General features: G+C 52.8%; 1 protein-coding gene across 1 annotated transcript in view; it reads right to left on the reverse strand.

The window, feature by feature from the left end:
- Positions 1-13,456, reverse strand: part of LOC116746245 (heparan sulfate glucosamine 3-O-sulfotransferase 3B1) — a 37,603-nt gene extending 24,147 nt beyond the window's left edge. The window contains exon 1 of the mRNA XM_032617559.1: positions 11,944-13,456. Coding sequence (XP_032473450.1) covers positions 11,944-12,497 — 554 coding nt within the window. The 5' untranslated portion in view covers positions 12,498-13,456. The remainder of the gene's footprint in view (positions 1-11,943) is intronic.
- Between the last annotated feature and the right edge of the window lie 6,335 nt (positions 13,457-19,791).

Raw genomic sequence — 19,791 nt, forward strand, 5'->3', positions numbered from 1 at the left:
GGTGTTGACACCAAAGAGATAAAGTGACTTGCTTGAGGTCACAGAGTGTCCGTAGCAAGGAGCTGACCCTAAGGCTTGCCGACAAGAGGCCACAAGGAAGGAGAGTCTGTTAAAGAACTAAAAAACATTTTAAATAGGAGGAGCATCCATTAAAAATCATTGATGATGGTGATTCTGATTCTAAATGGCACCCAGCCAACAGACCTCCGCGCATCCTCTCCCAGGATCCCTACAGAGGTGTAAAACGAAAACTAAGTAGAAAAAAGGCTAATGCCAACATCGGACGAGAATGTCCATGAGGAAATTCAAACCTGAAACAGCACATACCTGAAGGAAGGGGGCATTGAGCTGGACCAGGCAGGTGACAAATGACAGAAGCAGGCCAAGTGTGAGACAATAAGGAACAGTGGAAACTGTGTCCAAGGAAGAGAAGATGCCTCCGGTCACAGACACAGCTGTTCTCCAGCTCCAGCCAGCTGCTGCCATGAGAAAGGCAGGCCTAGAACTGTCAGATCCCTTATCAAAAAAAGAAAATCGGGGTGGCGGGTGGGTGGCAGGGAGGAGAGATAGTTAGGGAGTTTGGGGTTGACATGTACACCCTGCTATATTTAAAACCCAAGGACCTACTATAGAGCACAGGGAACTCTGCTCAATACTCCGTAATAACTTAAATGGGAAAAGAATTTTAAAAAGAATAGATACACGTATATAACTGAATCACTTTGCCGTATGCCTGAAACTAACACATTTCTAATCAACTATACTCCAATACAAAATACAAATTAAGAAAAACCCAGAAAATCTGATTTGTATGTGAAATCTGCAAACCTGTCAATATTGGCAATGAATTTGCATGTTTTTAACACCCTAAAAATATTCAATCAAGGATTTCATTTATATTAAGTCCAACAACAGGCAAACCAATCCGTGGTGGTAAAAGGTAGGACAGTGGTTATCCTTGGGACAGGGACGGTATTTGGAAGGGATCTTAGGCATGGCTCTGGGGACTCTGGAACGCCTGTTACGTGGGGATGCAGGCTGTGAAACTTCATCAGGGTGCACACTTCTGACTGGTACACTTTTTTATAGGCATGTGAATAAAATTTTACTAAAAAATATATATATAGGCCACATATATAGGTAAAATAATATGATGTCTGTATTTTCTTCAAATAATATAGAAAAGACAGAATATAGCACTTCCTGGAAATGATGGAGGGAAGTCTTGGGCAAAGTAGAAAACAAGGCCACACGGAGAGGTGATTGTACCAGTGGAAGTCCTACAGATGCTGCGATTTCTCTGGAGTTTCCCCCTGTGTGTGGAGAGACATGTTAACCGATGCCTGAAGTTAGAGGACGTCATTCATAAGGACCAGAGCGCACGGGGCTCCTGGCATGGGTCAGGGCTGGTGACCAGCAGGGCTGCCGAGCTATAAGGTCCGAGTTCTGGGCGAGGGTAGGAACTCAGTGGGCCAGGGCTGCTCTGGGATAAGATCTTCTCCTGCCAGCTGCTGGAGACACTACTAAAGTGGGTGTCTGCACAGCGAGGGGAGAGGGTGTTTAGGGTGTCAGATGACACAGCAGATGAAGAGACCATACGAAGTGAGTGGAGAGGGTTTCTGTATCATCTTGAGAACTAAGAATCTGAGTGCCCTGCTCATGGCGGGGCGGCTTCCAGGGACAGGTGAGAGGAGAGATGGGCTGGCAGACGAGGAGATGGAGGGAGCTGAGGTCAGAAAAGGGGCATCAGATATACAGATCTCGTCGCGGGAGGAAGGGCTCCAGGGACGATGCCAGAGCCCCGGGTCGGTGCAGGGGTGACGGGCATGAAAACTACCAGCCTCAATGCAGACATCCTTGCAACAGAGACGGAGCAGAGAGTGAGTGTAAGTTGGGACAGAAAAAGAGAGAAAAAAATATAATCTTGGGGATATTTTACATGGAAAAGTCTGTGTTTAAGGGGAGGAAAGAAACAACAAAAGACATGGCTTAAACTGGTCCGGAAGGAACATCTTGTCACATTTCAGCCACGGAGAGAAGCTCCATGTTGTAGAGTTTGAAGGGCCCTCAGGGAGGCACTGGGTTCAGGACGCTAAGCCACCTACAGATACAGCTGTATGACCTTGGCCATCTCTGTGAGGTCCCCTTTCCTCCTCTGCAGAATGTGGAAAATCACACAGGAAGTATCACTGCTAAGATGAAATGCACGCTGGCCACTGGCCTGCACACAACAGGCCTCAATCGCTAAGGCGGAGCTATCTTTTTTCCTATTACATCACCTAGTAACTGACATTCCCTCTCCTTCCTTCTTCTCCTTAGCTCTCTCTGGAAGGTTCCCGGAAAATAAAATACAAAATCACATTTCTTAATTTTGACTATTGAATATTTTATCACACGTACTCTCATCTCCTTAAAATGGTTTTTAGATGTATTAGTGGTTCAGGAGGACTAATGATTATTTTTAGCCAGTGCCGACCTTGCTTTGAGACCTCTTTGAAGCCTGTAGAGTTTAGTTCACCGACTAACGGGGCACCTCAAGGACAAGTTCACATCTCTTGAACCTCCTTGGAACCTCAAGTGCTGCCCGGGAGAGCCCTTGCTAAAAGTAAATGCTCAAACAGGGCATTTTTAGGGCAATGATGCTTTCTGTATGACACTATAATGATGGATACATGTCATTATATATTCGTCAAAAGCCATAAAATGTGTAACATCAAGCGTGAACCCTGATGTAAGCTATGGATTTTGGACGACAGTGAGAGCAGTGTAGGTTCATCAATGGTAACAAATGTGTGGCTCTGGGGCTTTAGGTTGAGAGCAGGGAAGCTGTGTCTGTGAGAAGCAGGACGTATATGGGAACTCTGTCTTTTCAATTTTGCTGTGAATCTAAAAGTGCTCTAAAAAAATTAACTCTATATATTTTTAAAAGCTAAGTGCTCAACAAATCCTTGCTGGAATAGGTTAAAAAAAAAAAAGGTCAACACGATTTATAAGAATGACTTCGACTACAGAAAGAGACTTAAAATGGTCACCTTTCCCTTCCTCCATCAAGTATTTCAAATCAATGACAAAGTGATGAGACCTCTCTACCTTGCTCTCCCACCCTCTACCACACACATTTGGGCATCTATCTGTAAAAGCTCTTCGGTGGGACAGGATGTTTATTTCTTTGTGTATCTGTGTTAACTGGCAGCACCAACATATACTGTCTGGAGGCTGGAACAGTCAGATGGAGGGCATCAGGGACCCAAGGACCAGCACACGTGAGAGGAATGGTTGGGCTGAGCCAGGAGGGGTTTCCAGCCAGAGGGGAGGATGGGGAGGGAGACGCCTTCCCGCTGGGGGGTGGGGCAGGCACCGGGAGTGATCTGGAGGTTACAGTTCTCTAATTGTTGGCTGGGTGTGTCTTCTCCTCCAGGGAGACTACTTTAATGAACATGTGGACAAAATCCTGCATTTCTTCAACATCTCCTGCAGCAATAAGCAGTATCTTAAGTGAGCTTCCTGCCCTTTTAAGACAGGCCATCTCCTGCACCTCCGAAAAAACTTCCGGAGGACAAGGCTGCCTTATCCAAATACACAGCAGAATGCTCAACGCCACCCTGTAAAGCCCACCCCGAGAAGAGGCATTTTCGAGCTGGGATTCTGCCTGGACAGCACTAGGGGAGGGTCAGCTGGTCAGTGCCCCCTCCCCCAAGCCTCCCACCAAGGCGGCTTCCAGGTTGCCCGGGGAGCCATGCGTTACCACTCTGGGTAGGGGCAGAGGGAAGGAGGGCGGGCGCCCCGGGAGTGCGTGTCTTCGAGGATCTTAGGGGAGCAGCGGGGATGGGCTGCGGAGGGGCGGGCCCCTGGTCTCAGTCGAGCGGAGATTCAGGAATCGGAAGGGCGCTGAGAATTATTTGCTTTTCCTTTCCCTCCTCTCCGATCCGTCGGACTCTTTGCCACTTTTTCTCATCCCGTCACTTAACGGGTCACATTATGGGAACTAACTTATTTTTGGTTATCTTGAATTTGGTTATTTTGGTTATTTTGAATTTGCTGAATCGCATTTTAAGTACCCTTTATAGAAGTGGGTGAATTGAGGATTATATATTTCTTTCCCCAAAAGAGAAAAAGGTGAGCGGGGCTAAGGGGCGGAGGGGGAGAAAGAAAAGAAACGTGCCGGTTGAAAACCGACCCCACCCTCTTCCACGCCCAAAATATGGCCCTAAAAAGACAAAGCTTCCAAGTCCGGCTCTGAAGAATTCATTCATTCAGACCCACGTCCGACGCCACGGTTGCAGGGACGGGATAGTCTGACTCCGTCCTCACTGCTCCACCCAACAGAGGCAAACGTTCAGAGAAGAGACACAGAGATCAGCAGATAAGCCGGCCTTGGAGAGCGTTTCAGCATCCGCTCGCCTCCCGGACAGGATGCGCAGCAGCTGGCTAGGAAGCCGGGCCTGGTCCGGGCGGGGCGCGCCCCTCTGCCCGCCCCTCTGAGCGGGGCCATCGCGCAGACGGGCTGCCATTGGTCTCCTGACAGCTGCTAGGGCCAATCAGCGCGGGGCCGGGCCCGCCGGCATCACCCTCTGCGAGCGCGGGATGCTAGGCCCAGCTGCGCCCAACAGGTGAGGCGGGAGCGCGGGGCTCGGCTGGTCACGTGGTCGCGGCTGGCGACCCGCGGAGCGGAGGGGCAGCCAGGCCGCTGGCCCCGCCCCCGACACGAGGCGGCACCGCCATCTGCCTCCTCGGACCAGATGCGGGGGTCCCACGCGACCCAGGGGCCGTGCTGACTGGTCCCCGAGGCATGCCCGCCGCGGAGCACTTCCCGCGGCCTCGGCTGCGCGTCGCCCACCCTTACAGAGCCGGGAATCCGCGCGGACGCCCCTCTGGCTGCCAGAGAGCAGACACGTGGCCCATCGCGCCTGCTGGGCCATGTTGGACACTTCTGTCACCAGTGCCTCCCTCCTGCCCCCATTCATTAAATCGAGTGTGCGTGAAAAATCTGCTTCTTCTACTTCTCTTCCCACTATGTACGTGCGGTTTTTTTTTCCACTCTCCCTTTGTTGCCCCAAGCTTCGTATTGCCCAGAACCATCTTTCAGCATTTTGTGGGTTTCTAAGTAAGTGTAACCCTGTTAAGTATTGTGGGCAAAGATCCGGGGAAAAAACAGGGATTCTGAATCATATGCCCCCAAGTTGCTTGCTGAACGCACATGGAATCATTCACAATCTAGTCAAAGGGGTTTAAAAGTGACCCCTTGGCACAAAACGGTCTAGCTTGGGCTGAAACGCAATTTACAAAACCAGAGTCTTATTTGAACACATTTGCTATAGGTGCTTAGGGACAAAAATATTTTATGCCAAGAGTTTATCTGTTCTGTAACAAATGTATCAATTTAAAGTCACAGTGAATACGTATGTGTATACACACATACATACTTTTAAAATGCAGGTAGAAAATATGAATGCCTTGCTGGCAGTACTCTTTATACCAGCTCCCTCTCCCCAGATCTGGACTCGTAATTTTTAAAAGCAGCTCTCTTTGGGAGGCAACAAACTGCATTCCAACTTTGCTATTTTAAAATGCTTCATCCATGACAAAATGAAGCACATTTTCTTAATGCCCCAGTAACTTAGGCTAATTTTAATATTTTTCAAGTCACAGACGTATATTTAAAGGAATACTTTCAGATATAATATAAAGGAAACCAATGTCACCCTTATCTGTGTACAGAGAAAATTAACCGGGTATATTATTAGCACTAGCAGTATTTTCACACAGTCTCTTGGCTGGAATGAAAAGTATTTATTATCATATTAGTAGGCTAGTAATTGCTCCTCACATCCTAAACTTTCCCCCAAATCTAAAATCAGAAAGGAACATATGCTAATACCAGTTTTATTTGATGTTAGTTTTATTTTGGTATAGTTTGAGAGGAACAGGAGAGCTCTAACAAGGTAATCTTTTAAATATATATATTTTTAATGTTTCATGCTCTACTCCCGAATAGTTTTCAAAGATATCAGTATCTTATTTCTTTCTGGTCATGGTAAATGTTTTCATTTGAGGTAGGTAGCATATTGTACTCATTACCCTTGAAAATATGCCACATACTTGGGGAATTCATTTTGCTGCGATTCCTGACTATCCCGACAGCCTAGCACTGAAATTTCCCTTACTGTCTGAAATCACTGACTGTTAAAAGAGAGAGGTAGCACCCTATCTGGAAACTAAGTCTATTCACAGCAAAGGAAGTGCTCATTATGCTGTGCCTTTAGAGTGGACTTTTTGTGTTTCTGTCAATCAACTTAATTTCCATGTTCATAGAATTGAGAGCATAAAGTATTGAAAAACTACTGACATAGAAAGCGGTGAGCAGGCAGCCTTGGTCACGTATTTCAGTCCTGAAGCTTTAAATAAATGCCACTTCCCTGATTCATAACAATAACCGACTGGTGAATCTTTTTTTTTTTTTTTAAATTCCTGGTGTGCTTTTAATTCTAAATAATTTTAGTGATTCAAAGGCTTATCTTATATAATCAGAAAACCTTACGTTCTACAATGTTTTCAACCAAAAGGTACATCAGCATAGACATTTGAAATGAGATTTTTTGTGACATATTGATTTTTCAAACTATCTGAAAGCTTTTCTTCAGACAAAAAGTAAACACACCAAACCAGAAAAAAACAGAAGCTGGGACAGCTCACTTTAAAATGGCAAGTAATACAACTTTAGCTGGGGAAAATATCCTTTATAAATATTAGTCTATATTAAATTGTAGATTTTCAATAATCAGGCTCCATTAAAAAAGCAAAATCTAGTTTAGTAGCTTAGTCAAATTGCAGTATTCTATTTTGATACATATATTTTTAAGACATGGGCTGCAACCTGATTTTTAGAGACCTGTTCAATAATAGCATATCATCTGGAAGATAAGTGTAATTTAATCCATGCACTTCAGCGTTTTATTCACCTAAAACAAATAGGTTGTTATTTAATATTGACTATTTTATTAACTCAGAGCATCTGGGAAAACACTTATGATTAGGTTAATTTATGTTATATTTTCCCCTCAACTTGTAAAAGATTAATCAACCATTTTATGGTCTAATTTAGGTGCCTAATTGAAAACAGAGTCCAACACATGCTACACTGTCTTGCTAATAAATCTTGACAGCTTTGTAACATGATGGTTTGTATTTCAAATTGTTGCATATAAATGTAGATTTTTGATCTTCACCCAGCAGCCTGAAGTGAGCTGCATACTTGATTTAAACTCCTGGACTGAAAAAATGCAATTACTTCAAAAAGGATTATCCCCAATCAGATCTTATCTTAAATTTCCCTTAGGGAAGACTCAAACAGTCTTTGCCACCAAGTTTTTAGAAATAGAGTAGGAAAAGAGGGGAGAAATTAGTTTTCTCAGCATTTGTTAAATTTAAAATGTAGGGAAAGTTCTCTTTTGAGACAGAGATTTCTAAAGTCACTGGGTTTCAGATTCTAATTCTAAAGAGCTCTATCCAAGTGTTAGTTGTAATTTTTGTAATTGTCTTCTGGTTAATAAATACAAGTTTTCAGTCTTGATTTGAAGCGCTGTACTTTTTAAAATGAATAAATTCATTCCAAGAGCTTTTGGAACATCTCATTTAACCCTGTATTCTCCCATGTCTCCCAGCCTTAAAAAGGACACATAGAAGAGAATAAATCTACTCTCGGTGGGGACCCTTGCCATGTTTTCTCAGCCTTTATACTTGAGGATATTTTTGTCATTTTAATGACTCCATTGATTCTCACTGTCCTGTGCAGGCAGAGAAAGGAGACTGCCATGGTGATGTAATTATCCTCACTCTGGTTATAAACTAACTTTGGATGCCCTCACTATCCTGTTCCAGAGCTGGTCTTCTTTTAAAGTAAATGACCTTCACTGAGGTCACTGGAGGTGCAATAGAAAACTCAAAAAAACCCCCAAAAACCCAAAAAACAAAGAAACCCCAACAACTCAGTTTTGAATTCATCATATATGACCAACATCACGTTCTGTCATTTAAGCAAGGGAGAATGGCCCAGAGTGACCTCTGGAGCAGGATTGCCTGGGTTGGTCCATCAGCTTTGCCACTTTCTAGCTGTGAGATCCTGGGCCCGTAGCTTAACCTCTCTGGGCCTGTGCTTCTTCATCTGTAAAAGTACCTACTTCACAGGATGGTAATGAGGATTAAATCTGCTAATCCTGTAAAACTTGAAACAGTGCCTGGCACATAGAGAAAACATTCAGTAAGTGTTAGCTACCAAGATGATTAAACCACACACACACACACACACACAGCACCTTTTTTTCATGTGGCCACAGCATTAAAGTGTCAGCTTAGTTTGTACAACCAAAAATGGAAAGGAGAGTCAAGGTGGGAAAGGAATTTCTGCCACTGTAAAGTCTAAGGAATATTTCTATATAAAAAAATAGTAATTCCACAATATTTGGCTAACGTAAATCTCAAACTGAGGTCATTAAATTTGTGAAAATCTACCAAACTTAAGCCAAATCAAAAAGAGAAACTTATTAAAGAATGTATATACTTAATTTTAGACCATTCAGAGTTTAAATCAATGTTGAATGCCTAAATGTACCGGGTGGGTGTTTCTCCATCTCGGTATGTGTGAGGTTCTCCTGAACCTGTTTGTCCGTTTCTCAGACACCATCACCCCCTGCAACAGAAGGTAAGGGCCAGTTTAAACGGAAGTCCTCATAAGCCACTCCGTGGGGTCCTCGTAAGTACCTGTTCAGTTTGGGAGGCCTGATTCAAGAGTGAGCTGGATGATGAACTGGAAAAGTAAACCCGGAAGAGTTTTCGTCCCAGACGAAAACAAACTCGGGTTCCAGGGCTGATGGACCGTCTGATTTTTGCAGCGGGGGAAGGCAGCGGCAAACCGCCCACCCTCTGGCCAGTGGCGGGTCAGCTCCGCGTGGCCACCACGATAGGCTCCATCCCACTGCGATCCGTCCCATTGGGGCTGATGGCGTCTAGTTCTGCCACGTGAAAGGAACTACAATCAACTGGGGAGACTTCAAGCAAAGCCGCCCAGGCCCTGGGTTACTGGTTAGGCCCGGAGCCGGGCTGTGTATCAGTCGATGAAATTTACTAACCACTCGTTCAGACATAGGCAAGATCTCATTCTCCAGCCGACGACGACGCTGACCCTCGGATTCAACCATCCGTGCCCGTAGTTGTTTAACGCCTTCAAGATGTCTCTCCTGTCTCCTATTTTCTAGCGTGGAGGACTTGCTTTAACTACTTGTTTCTGAACGGCAACTCTGGCTAATTATTATTTATACTCTTCTCCAATCTGCTGCCTGATTGCACAGATGAAGCCGAGCCGCGCACCTCTGGCGAGCAGCTGGGCTGGGCCCCGCGGACTGAACTCTGGGGGGGGGGGGGGGGGGGGGGGGGGAGGGGGGAGGAGGGCGAAGCGTGCTCCCTAGACACCGGATTTTAGGAAAAGCCTTCTGGGTCAGGCTTCTTCTCCGGTGTGTCTGTTTTTCAAGTTAAAACGGCCGCCTTCAAAATAATTAAGTCCACACATTTGCCCAGACATCCAGAATATTCTAAATTATTTTAAAAGTTGTAATTAAGCAGATGGCATTGAAAAGATTCTTTTATCCTTTTTTCCTTAAAACAAAAACAAAAACAAAAACCCACTAACCCTGCGGCCACGCTCGGCGCGGCTGGAGCAGCCCGGGATCGCAGCTCTGAGGGCGAGCCGCTGCGTCTGCAGTTCGCTCCTCCAGCCGCGCGCTCCGCGGGGTCACCGCCGCGGGCCCTGGGCCTCCGGGCGCAGACAGTCCGGATCATCAGGGTAGGGAGGCGGCTCGGGAGGAGGATCCACTTCCCGCTCCCCGCGGCCCGGCCAAGCCCCATCAGCCCCCAAGCCCAGCCGCCCCGCGGGCCGCGATGCGAGCGGCCCCGGGCACCGGTCCCGCCCGCCCGAAGCTCCCGGGCTGCGCTCCCCGCTGCAGGCGCGCCGCCAGCCTTTCCAGGGCGACTTCGTTCTTTATTCTGCGTTGTTGAGTCGATCAGAAGGAACGTGGCAGGTGGAGGGCGGCCGCCTAAGAGACTGCGCGAATCTGCCTGTGGTGACTTCCACTGCCCAACCCAGGTGCTTCTAGAACCGCCCGACATTAAGGATTCAGTTCTTTTCCTGCCAGTTCCTCCCAGGCCGGCCCCCACTACGTCTGATCTCAGAAAATCCCCGGCTGCCTCCGGCCTCCGGTGGGCTCTACCTGTACGGGCACTAGTTACAGCCTGACGTCCCGGCCCCCGGCATCGCCATCCGAGGAAGAGGATTGGTGGTGGCAGAAATGACAACAATACGATCGATGACAATAGCTGGCAATTAGAGAGGCCCCCATCTGCCAGCCAGGCAGGCACCTGACCCGCGCGTCGGAGAACCGGGCCGCCCATTGCACAGGTGAGAGCAGTGAGGTCCGCGCGACAAGCCAGCTGCCAGGGCCGGGACGTGGACCCAGGCTCGGGCTCCAGAGCTCGAATTCGCAACAACCGGTGTCGAGGGCCCGGGGACAGTGGGAAGGGTGACTGTCACAGCTGGCTAAACCTCGAGACTTGGGCAACTCCTGACAATAATAAAAACATTAGGACAAAAGGGAGGGGAGGGCGAGGCTGGGAAGAGAGCGGTTTTAATCCGCTCGGTCAGCCCCCTTTTATCCTCCAAGCTCTCCCGGTCCCCAAAGAGGGGCTGCGGGCAGGGAATGGGGTTTGGTTCGACTCTCCCCTTTTGTTTTCCGAAGTCTCTACCCTCTTGGAGGCTAACTGGGCCTGGAGGGGTGCCGGGGGCTAGAGGAAGTCACGTTTGCGGGACTCGGAGATGGTGACCGGGGAGAAGGGGTGGGGGCCGGTGGCCTGGCCCCTGGTTGGCGACGGGATTTCCCAAGGCCCGAGTCTGGACCGCGGGCCCACCCGCGCCTCACCGGAAACTCGAGCGACCCCACAGCTCACCCCAAAGACTGCGGGAAGCCTTGAGCAGGGGTCGTGATTATGACCCCGAGGGGCCGCTGTCCCTTTGGAACCGAACCCACAACCAGACCGGAGAACCGACTTTACAGAAGCCCCGACCTCTGGGCAACCCGCATTTCTCAATCAATGGGCCCCGAATATTCTTTGCACCCTTTAGTGTCAAGGGCCCGCGGAGACACGCCTCCCTGCCCTGGCTCTCTCAGCACCCCGGCCTGGGAGGCGGAAACGGGAGGGCCGAGCCCCAGGCGCCGCTAAGCCTTCAAAGCCGCGCGCCTCCCGCCGGCTGCAGTGCGCGCCTTTGCCCGACAGGGACCAGCACCGCTCCACGCGCCACGCGCCCGCTGGCTCACCCTCCGGAGCCCAGGCTGCCCGGCCGCGAGCCGGTCTGACCCCCTTCGGAAGGTGAACAGACTCCCCTTGGCCTCCGCAGGACGGCGTTGCTCTCACCCCATCCCCATCTGGGCAGCAGAAGCTGCTCTAGAAGTTGGTCTGGGGCGGAGACGGCGACCGGCGGGGCACAGACCGTCCCGGATCCGAGAGGAAAAATAAAATGCGAGCGACGCTGGCTGGATTCGTCTGGGCCGCGGCCACAGTTAGAGGGTCGCGCGCTCCCCTGAACACCGTCGCAGTCACTGCCCTCCTTCTTTTAGGAGAGATCGCCCGATTAATCTTCGGGCACCGTGGGCCGCTGAGCCCCCAGAGCTCCTCGAAAAGTTTCTCCGGACTGTGGTGAGAGCGGAGCCCAGCGCACCCCGTACGTACCGCGCTGCGGGCCAGCACCGCGCGGTCGTTGCTCGGCCCCTCCCGGACCCCGGTGGTCCGAAGCTGTACCCTTGTCACTTCCACCAGCACATGCCACGTCTCTCCCCTCTGCCCGTCGGGATCGCGGCTGGCGCCCCAGGCCCCAGCCCTGGCCCTGCCGGGGAAACTCACCGGTACCAGGCGAGGCCCTTGTCGTAGCTGCGGTCGAAGAAGTGGGGCTCGGCGCCCACGGCGCGCACGTCGGGGTGCACGCGCAGGAACTCGAGCAGCGCCCGCGTGCCGCCCTTCTTCACGCCGATGATGATGGCCTGCGGCAGCTGCTTGCTGCCCGACCCACTGAAGAAGCTAGAGATGGGGCTAGGGGAGTCCGGCGCCTCGGGACTCTGCTCTTCCTGGCTCGCGGCGCCCTCGGCCGTCTCCCCGCCAGGAGCCAACTGGGTGGCTGGCGCCGCCGGGAACGGCAGCCTCGAGGGAGGTCCGTCGCGACCTGAGGCCAGGGCCGGCGGGGCGTGGGCGGCGCGGGACCCCGAGCCCAGCAGCAGCAACCCGGGCGCGGCGGCGCACGAGCCGGAGCACGAGTACAGGAACATGTAGAGCCAGATGCAGAGCATGGCGAAGAGCAGCGCGAGCTTCCTTCTCACCGGTGGCGGGGGCGGCGGCGGCTGCGGCAGAAGCCGGCCGGGGACATCGAGGCAGGATCGGCTGCCGCTCAGGCGCTGCCCCATGCGCTGCCCGCGGGCGCGGCGAGGGGCATGGCTCAGCACATGGCGCGGGTCCCGCCGGAGCCGTGAGCGCGGAGAGAGTACCCTGGACGCCGAGTGGTTCGGCTTATTGCCCCCGCGCGCCCGCGGCCGCCGCTGCTGCTGCTGCTCTTCCCCAGGTGGCGGCGGCAGCTGTAGCGGCGGCGGCTTTTGACATGCTGCCCGGAGGAGCCGCAACTGGAACGAAAGTCGGGTGGCGGCAACTGCTGGTCGGGGGCTGCGACGCCGCGCTCGGGGCCAGCAGAGCGCCTCACTCCCGCGCCCGGGCCCCTCCAAACGGTGCGCGCTGCACGGCCGCTCGCCGGGGCTGCCTTCCCGCGGTCCTGCGAACCGAGCCTTGACTGCAGCCCCGGCGCTTCCCCGAGGAGGCTGCGAAGTAGAACTGCGCAGGAAGAGAGCCGGGGACCCAGGCAGAGTGGGCGGGCCCGGCCACCGGGAGTGACGGGTCGCCCCACCTACCAGAAACACGGAGCACCATGCAAATCCAGCCGCTCCGCTGAGGGTTCGACAGCCAACCGGCTCACGGAACGTGGGGGTGTGGAAAGGGTTTGGAGCAGCGGAGAGCAGTCGGGGGTTGCTATTGGCTGAGACAAGGGGCGGGCTCCGAGGGGAGGAGCCAGGGGGCTGGTGACAGAAGCAGCTGGAAGGAAGGATGCTGTAGAGACCTAGCGCTGCGCCCCGGCTCCCGCGCGCACTTCCGCACTTGCTCCCCAGGAGCCAGCCTTGGCTGCAGTTGTCCCTGTGTGGGGACGCGAGTCCCCATCCAGATGTTTCGCGGGCGGGATCGTGGTGTGTGCGTGTGTTAGAAATAGGGAGGGCGGTGGAGGAGCGAGGGTCAGGCCGGAGATGCCCGCCCACCCCACGCCGGGATTCGGAGGGGGAGGCCCTTCCGGGACTGGCACCGGTTTAGGAAGTTTAAGTGGAAAACGCTGTCAAACTTTTTTTTTTTTTTTTTTGCGGTACGCGGGCCTCTCACTGTTGTGGCCTCTCCCGTTGCGGAGCACAGGCTCCGGACGCGCAGGCTCAGCGGCCATGGCTCACGGACCTAGCCGCTCCGCGGCATGTGGGATCTTCCCGGACCGGGGCACGAATCCGTGTCCCCTGCATCGGCTGGCGGACTCTCAACCACTGCGCCACCAGGAAAGCCCTAAGTCTTTCCTTCTTATTCTTTGCCAGGAGTTGATCTCTCTCCAGCTGCCGGTTAACTGGGGTCGGTGTAAACCATCACCATCCTCAGGAAAAATTCTTCCCTCGCTTCCGAAAGTGCTGAGGAAAGAAAAGTCGCGAGAAGGAAGGGAGAAATTAACAAGGAGTTAAAGGCTGGGGGAAATTTTCCTGGCCAAAAAGTAAGTGTGAAAGTCACGTGTAGAAAGTTTTGTCCGGATATGAGGGTGTTGAGGACGTTAGGTGAAGAAAATGTTCTCCCTTCCCATGAATAAATATCAAAGCCAACATTCGCCTTCATTTAGGAGACGGTTCGGTTTGCTGGCCTGTTACACGAATTATTAGGTGGTGTTTTTTTTTTTACCATCGATGTTTTTTTCTAAGTCAAACGTCAACTCGGAGCAAATCGATCCCCGAGTTGCACCTCAAGTCCACTCCAAGCCTGTCTCCCGGGTTTTCCTCCGCAAAGTGACCCTCCCGGTCGGGGCGGGGACCGCACTCTGCTGCATTCTTGCCCCGCGTTCCGGTTGGAAGCTCGGGTGCTCCAGTCACTCCGGTGGCACTCAGGAAGTTCTGGATGCCGGCGACCCGGAGGGGCCAGCGGGCCTCCCACGCCTGGCCCCGCGCGGTTCCGGGACAGAACGTTCCTTCCGATCCCGACCCCCGCGCGGCCCCCCGCTGAGCGCTGCCCCCCGCTACCTTCCCGGTCCGCGCGGGCGGCGGAACCACCATGCCCCGGGCACCCTGCTGCGCTGTCCCCTCGCTGTCCCCTCTCGAGGTAGTGTCCCGAGTCCCGCATTCCCGCCTCGGGCCCGGTTCTCCTCCGTCGGGAGCACACAGAGGAAGCCCGTAGGCCGTGAGCATCTCTGATCGAGAGAGGGGGCGGCGACCCGGGAGGGTTTGGGTGACCCTGCGGCCCCCCCACCGGGCCCCCGAGCCCAGCTGTGCTCTGCGCGACCCCCTGGTAACTCTCAAGCCCAAGACATCTTCTTATAGGATGGCTGAGGGGAAAATAATTTAGGAGGAGGATTTCCTCCTGCTTTTATATTCGCAGGGAAATTTTCTTTCCAGTCCTCTTTTCCCCTCTCCTTCTTCGGAAGTGATTTATCTACCGTTAGTTTTTTAATTACATTAACTTATTATAAGTTTATTTTAAACTTCTAAAACATGAGAATATATTTCTGAGCGTTAGCTTAGACGGACTTTTTTTTTTTTTTTTAAGCGACAGGGAAAATGTTAGTGTCTCCGAAGGGTTTCTTCAAATTCACATTATTTCGGGGGGAAATGAAGTCCCTCCTATCCTGAGGCGGCTTAGAGTTTGTGGACTTCTGTGGATTTGGGGGGAGGGGAATAGTGGTTTATGATTTGTGCGTGTTCAGGCCAATTGTAGCTCCCACATGGCTAACTTCAGGCCTGGTTGGGTGTGAATGCCATGGTTTAAATTTTTTTGTTTTTTTGATAATCCTAACAAAAATGGTCCCTGTCCTGCGGGTTAGCAAAGTCCAGTGTAAAAGAAAAAAGAGTGAGCGAGTCCGCCGGCTATATTTAGGACTTCTTTTTCCGGGGGTGAAAGGAAGGAGAGAGAAGAAGCAAAGACATGGGCATCGGAAATTGCCCGGAGAGTTCCGCGGAGCCCAGCGCCCCCCGGGCCAAGTCGCCGCCGAGGGCACCCGAGCGCGTTCGGCCCCGACCGCCCAGCAATCGGCAGCGCGCAGAGCTGGGCTCCGCGGCCTCATGCGCACGGTGATTCGGCCCTGAGCAGCGCCCGGCGGACCGTTACGTGGGGCGGGGCGGGGCGGGAGGAGCGGACCTGCACAGTGACCCCGCGCTCTGACCCTTCCGCCCACTCGCCTGGTCCGCTCGCTGCGCTCTGGAGCCCAGAGACGCGCCCCGAAATCTCCAGGCGTGGGGGCCGCTGCAGGTTCTGCGGAGGCGCAACCCGAGGCCAGCCTGTGCGGAGTTGGTGGCGAGGCTGACCGTGAACCCAGCTGGAGCCTCTGCCCGCAATCATGGCTCAGCAGTCAGGGGTGCCCCACGCCCGAGCCTGGCCGTCAGCACAACGCGGCCACCCAGACCCGGAGAAAGGGTTCCCTTGGATAAACTTATTCAGAAGTTTTGCCCTCGAGAAACCCGCAGAGGAGCGAATTGAATTTGAGCACAACTGTAGGGTTTATGTTTTCTTTCGGTTGGTTTGTTGCGCTTACCTAATGAGGTGCTCGCCTCGGGCCTCGGTCGGGCTAACGTGGCAGGCAGCCCCTCTCCCTCAGAAACGCACAGGCCGCCTCAGGGGCCACCTCCTGTCCCTCTTCCCCCAGGTCCTGCTGCCCACGACCCCCGTCGGGTCACTCTCTGGCCCTGAAATTCCCCGCCTGTAGAGTAGAATACTTGAGCCGAAAGATGCCCACGATCTCTTCCGCCTGAAGGTTCTCTGGTTCTGGGCTCGAGCCCCCGCCGCTCGGCCCATCGACCCTCCAGCTCCCCCGGGGGCCGGCACCCCAGCTGCCCGCCGCAAGGGTCGCACTTCCTGGGCTGCCTGAGCTGATGGCCCGGAGCCCGGTTCCCGTCACCGAAACCCGTGTCCCCCCCCGCCACGACTCCGCAGCGAGGCGGGCCCCGGGTTGGCGACTGCAGGCTCGCTCTGCCCTGTGCCCCACTGCGCCCAGATGCCCGCCCGCAGGGGTCGCTCCGACGGCTGCGGCGGTGGGGAGAGGGTCGCGGCGCCCCAGCGCCCAGAGGAGGGAACCTGTCCCCAGCGCGCCCCGGACCCACCCTCTCCTTGCGGGGAGCTGCCGGACAGAGGCGGGCCTTTGCCCGGGCCCACAGCTCAGGCTGGCCAGGCACACGCGGGATCTGACACCGCGTGGCCTGAGGGCTCCGCCGAGAGGAAACCCTTTCCCAGGCTGCGCTCCAGCTGCACCTCGGGGACCGTGTGCCCACCGGGCTTAGTTGGACACATCGCCCCGCGACGTCGCAGGCGCGCGGCCGTCTAAGAGGAGCCCTCTGCACGTCACAGAAGAGGGATGATGGCTCTAGTCTTATGGATAAAAGAAGTTTGGTGCCCAGATTGCTTTGGTGGCTGGTGTCCAGAGGAGTCAAGGTCGTGTGCTGATTCCGGCTCCCTGGCCCTCGTGGCCCCCTGCTCTGGGCCCACAGCTTCTCTGGCCCTCGGCCAAGGGGCAGGGCGTGGTGGGGAGACTGCAGAACAGGTATTTATGCCCCAGGATCCCTCTCCGCTGGGTCATCAAAGGCTGGCGGCTTCCTGTCCGGCAAGACACAGCTCCTGCTGGGAAGTCCTCCCACACAGCCTTGCTGTCACCAGGTTCTGGAACGGCTGTCCGCCTGGCCTCTGCGGGCCTAGCGGGGTGACGACACCTCCCCTTTCCAGCGTCAAGGCACATGCCCTCCCTGTGTTCTCCCCTCCAGCATCTTTTAAGTAGCTGCCACATTACCCAGCGGGAGTGTGCCTTGTCTTTCCTGCCAGGACTCTGACTTTGGTACGCCAGGGCTGCATTACTTTCTCTCATCTGGTTCCCAACCACTTACCGGCTGTGTGACTTTGAATAAGTTCCACACCTCTTCTGAGCCTGAGCTCCTCTCCTACGGAAGCCTTCAGCCCCCTCTTCCTCCCCTAAGCTCTCCTGGCCGTGGAAATGCAAGGCCAATCCCGCCTTCAACCTTCTGGGCCTGAGCTGCTGAGTTGCGGGAAGAGATGGTGCCTTAGGGATGGTTGGTCCTGCTTCAACTTCCCCACCGCAGCCTTCCACGGGCACATAAGGGCACAACTCTCCTAAATGTCCCCAGGAGGCCCACTTCCCCAGCTCCTGAGACAGCGTTTCTTACCTTTGATCCCTCCAGCATTTCTCAAAGCCTCTTTGAGAACGTAGATGCTGACGGGGATTGTCTACACCTTCCTACCACCAGACATCCACGCACATTAGCACTCACCCAACTCCTTCCTACCCCTCCTTCTTCCCTCTCGTTGCAGTGGAAGAAGCTGCGGGCCAGCCTGACACACAGTGACCCCCAGTACTGCTCTGGACCTCAGCCCTTCTCCCCTCCCATCTCCTTGTCCCTGACCCCAGTCTCTGCGGTGTGGACACGGATGTGCCAGCCAGACCCCGTTAGTGAAGGACGCGTTGCCCCAGCTGCGGGAGTGCTGTCAGCACACGGCCTCCGGCTGTCAGCACCTCCAGACTGAGGGCCGGAAGTCACGCCTCTTTCCAGGAGGGCCCCATCCAATGACGGAGCAGGGAGAAAAGGCCTGGTCGTCCCAGCAGGCTCCCGGCATCTCTGAGGGCTTCCTGCCCAGTTGGCAGAGGACGAGGGGCCCGTGTCACAGCTGGGATCGGCCCCTGCCCAAGCCTTCCCCCTCCTCTTCCTTCTACAGGTGTTGGGTCCCAAGGGCATCGCCCAGGAACCCGACCTGACCTGTGTCCCTCCCTCCCTATGGTATGGTTCAAATCAGTATCCAAACACACTCCTATATATGTATATACACAGTGTGTGTATATATATATTTTTTGTCTGTTTGTTTTTTGCTCCTTTTCAGAGCCAAACACACGTGCAGGTCCTACTTTCTCACCTCTTATTTCCTCTTTATAATGCCAGTTATGCTTTTCTAAAAATAGTTATTTATTCGGTTGCATCAGGTCTTAGTTGTGGCATGCATGTGGGATCTAGTTCCCTGACCAGGGATGGAACCTGGGCCCCCTGCATTGGGAGCACGGAGTCTTACCCACTGGACCACCAGAGAAGTCCCATCTTTTTTTTTTTTTTTAAACAATGAACAGCTTATGCATACACTGAAAAATCTGTAAGAAATACAGAGTAGAGTATGACTCTCTAACCCAGATCCTCAAGTTTCTCTCTCCAAAGGCAACCACTGTTGCTAAACATTTTATGCAAATACAAGTAAACGAGTATACATTACTGTGTCTTTTTTTCTCAAATGGGAGCATTAAGTAAATAGTAATGCCATGATATGGGTGATCATTCCATGTCAGTGTGTGTGTGTGTGTGTGTGTGTGTGTGTGTGTGTGTGTGTGTGAGCTTTTAAAAATGCTAACTATAGATAACTTCCATTTGAAAATGAAGGAATTATTGAAGTAATAAATGTCTCTTTATCCCTGGGAGTACAGTTTCCTAAAAGATTCTGCTAAAGTTAAGAAGAAAATAAAATAACTTTCTAAACTACATATCTTACTTCTAGACAGTATTTATTGACTCCTTGCTTTGAGAAATAATTAACACACTTATATTTGCTTTCACCCTTTCTAAGTTAAAAAAAAATTAACTAGTGTATACTTTATTTCATGTTGTCAAGAAGAACAGACACCAGAGGGCTCACACACACTCCCCCTTTCCTCCTTCCCACCCCCACTCCCACCAAGTGAGGACATGGCAGCAGGTGGCCGTCTGCAAGGCAGGAAGAGAATCTTCACCAGCCACTGAATCGCCGCCCGTCATCTTGATCTTGGACTTCCCGGCCTGTTCCAGAACTCTCACAGTTCCAGGATGGTGAGAAAACAATGTCTGTCGTTGAAGCCAACCAGCGTATAGGATTTTGTCACAGCAGCTCGAGCCGACGAAGACACCCTGCTTCCCCCGGAAGTCAAATCCAGTGGACGTGCTTCTGTCTGAATTTTCCATGAGGTCTAAGCAGCATTAGATTCGGGTGACCACTGGGTCTTCCTTGACACTGCTCACAAGCCACCAGCGTTTCCCCAACACGCGTATCAAATCCTCACCCTTTACCGCAGCTTACAAACCCTACCTGCTGCAGCTCTGCTGACCTTCCCAGCTCATCTTGCTCTACACGCCAATGACCATGACAGCCCAGCCACACCGGCCTTTATCGACTTCTTAAATATCCCAAGTCCCCCCTCCCACGCCCATCACGTGCCCTTTGCGCACGATTCCTCTCCTTATAATGGCTCTTTCCCTCCTTTTTGCATGACTGGGCTCCTACTAATCCTTAGTTTTCAGTTTAAATATCACACCTTCAGAGCCCTTGTCTGATCATTTTATCAAAAGTAGGTCTTCTTTGAGCCCAGCTCCACTTTGTTTCTTCCCAGCACTTTCAGTAATTTATAAC

Source organism: Phocoena sinus, chromosome 20, assembly GCF_008692025.1.
Source record: "Phocoena sinus isolate mPhoSin1 chromosome 20, mPhoSin1.pri, whole genome shotgun sequence".
In the NCBI taxonomy this organism is placed as follows: domain Eukaryota; kingdom Metazoa; phylum Chordata; class Mammalia; order Artiodactyla; family Phocoenidae; genus Phocoena; species Phocoena sinus.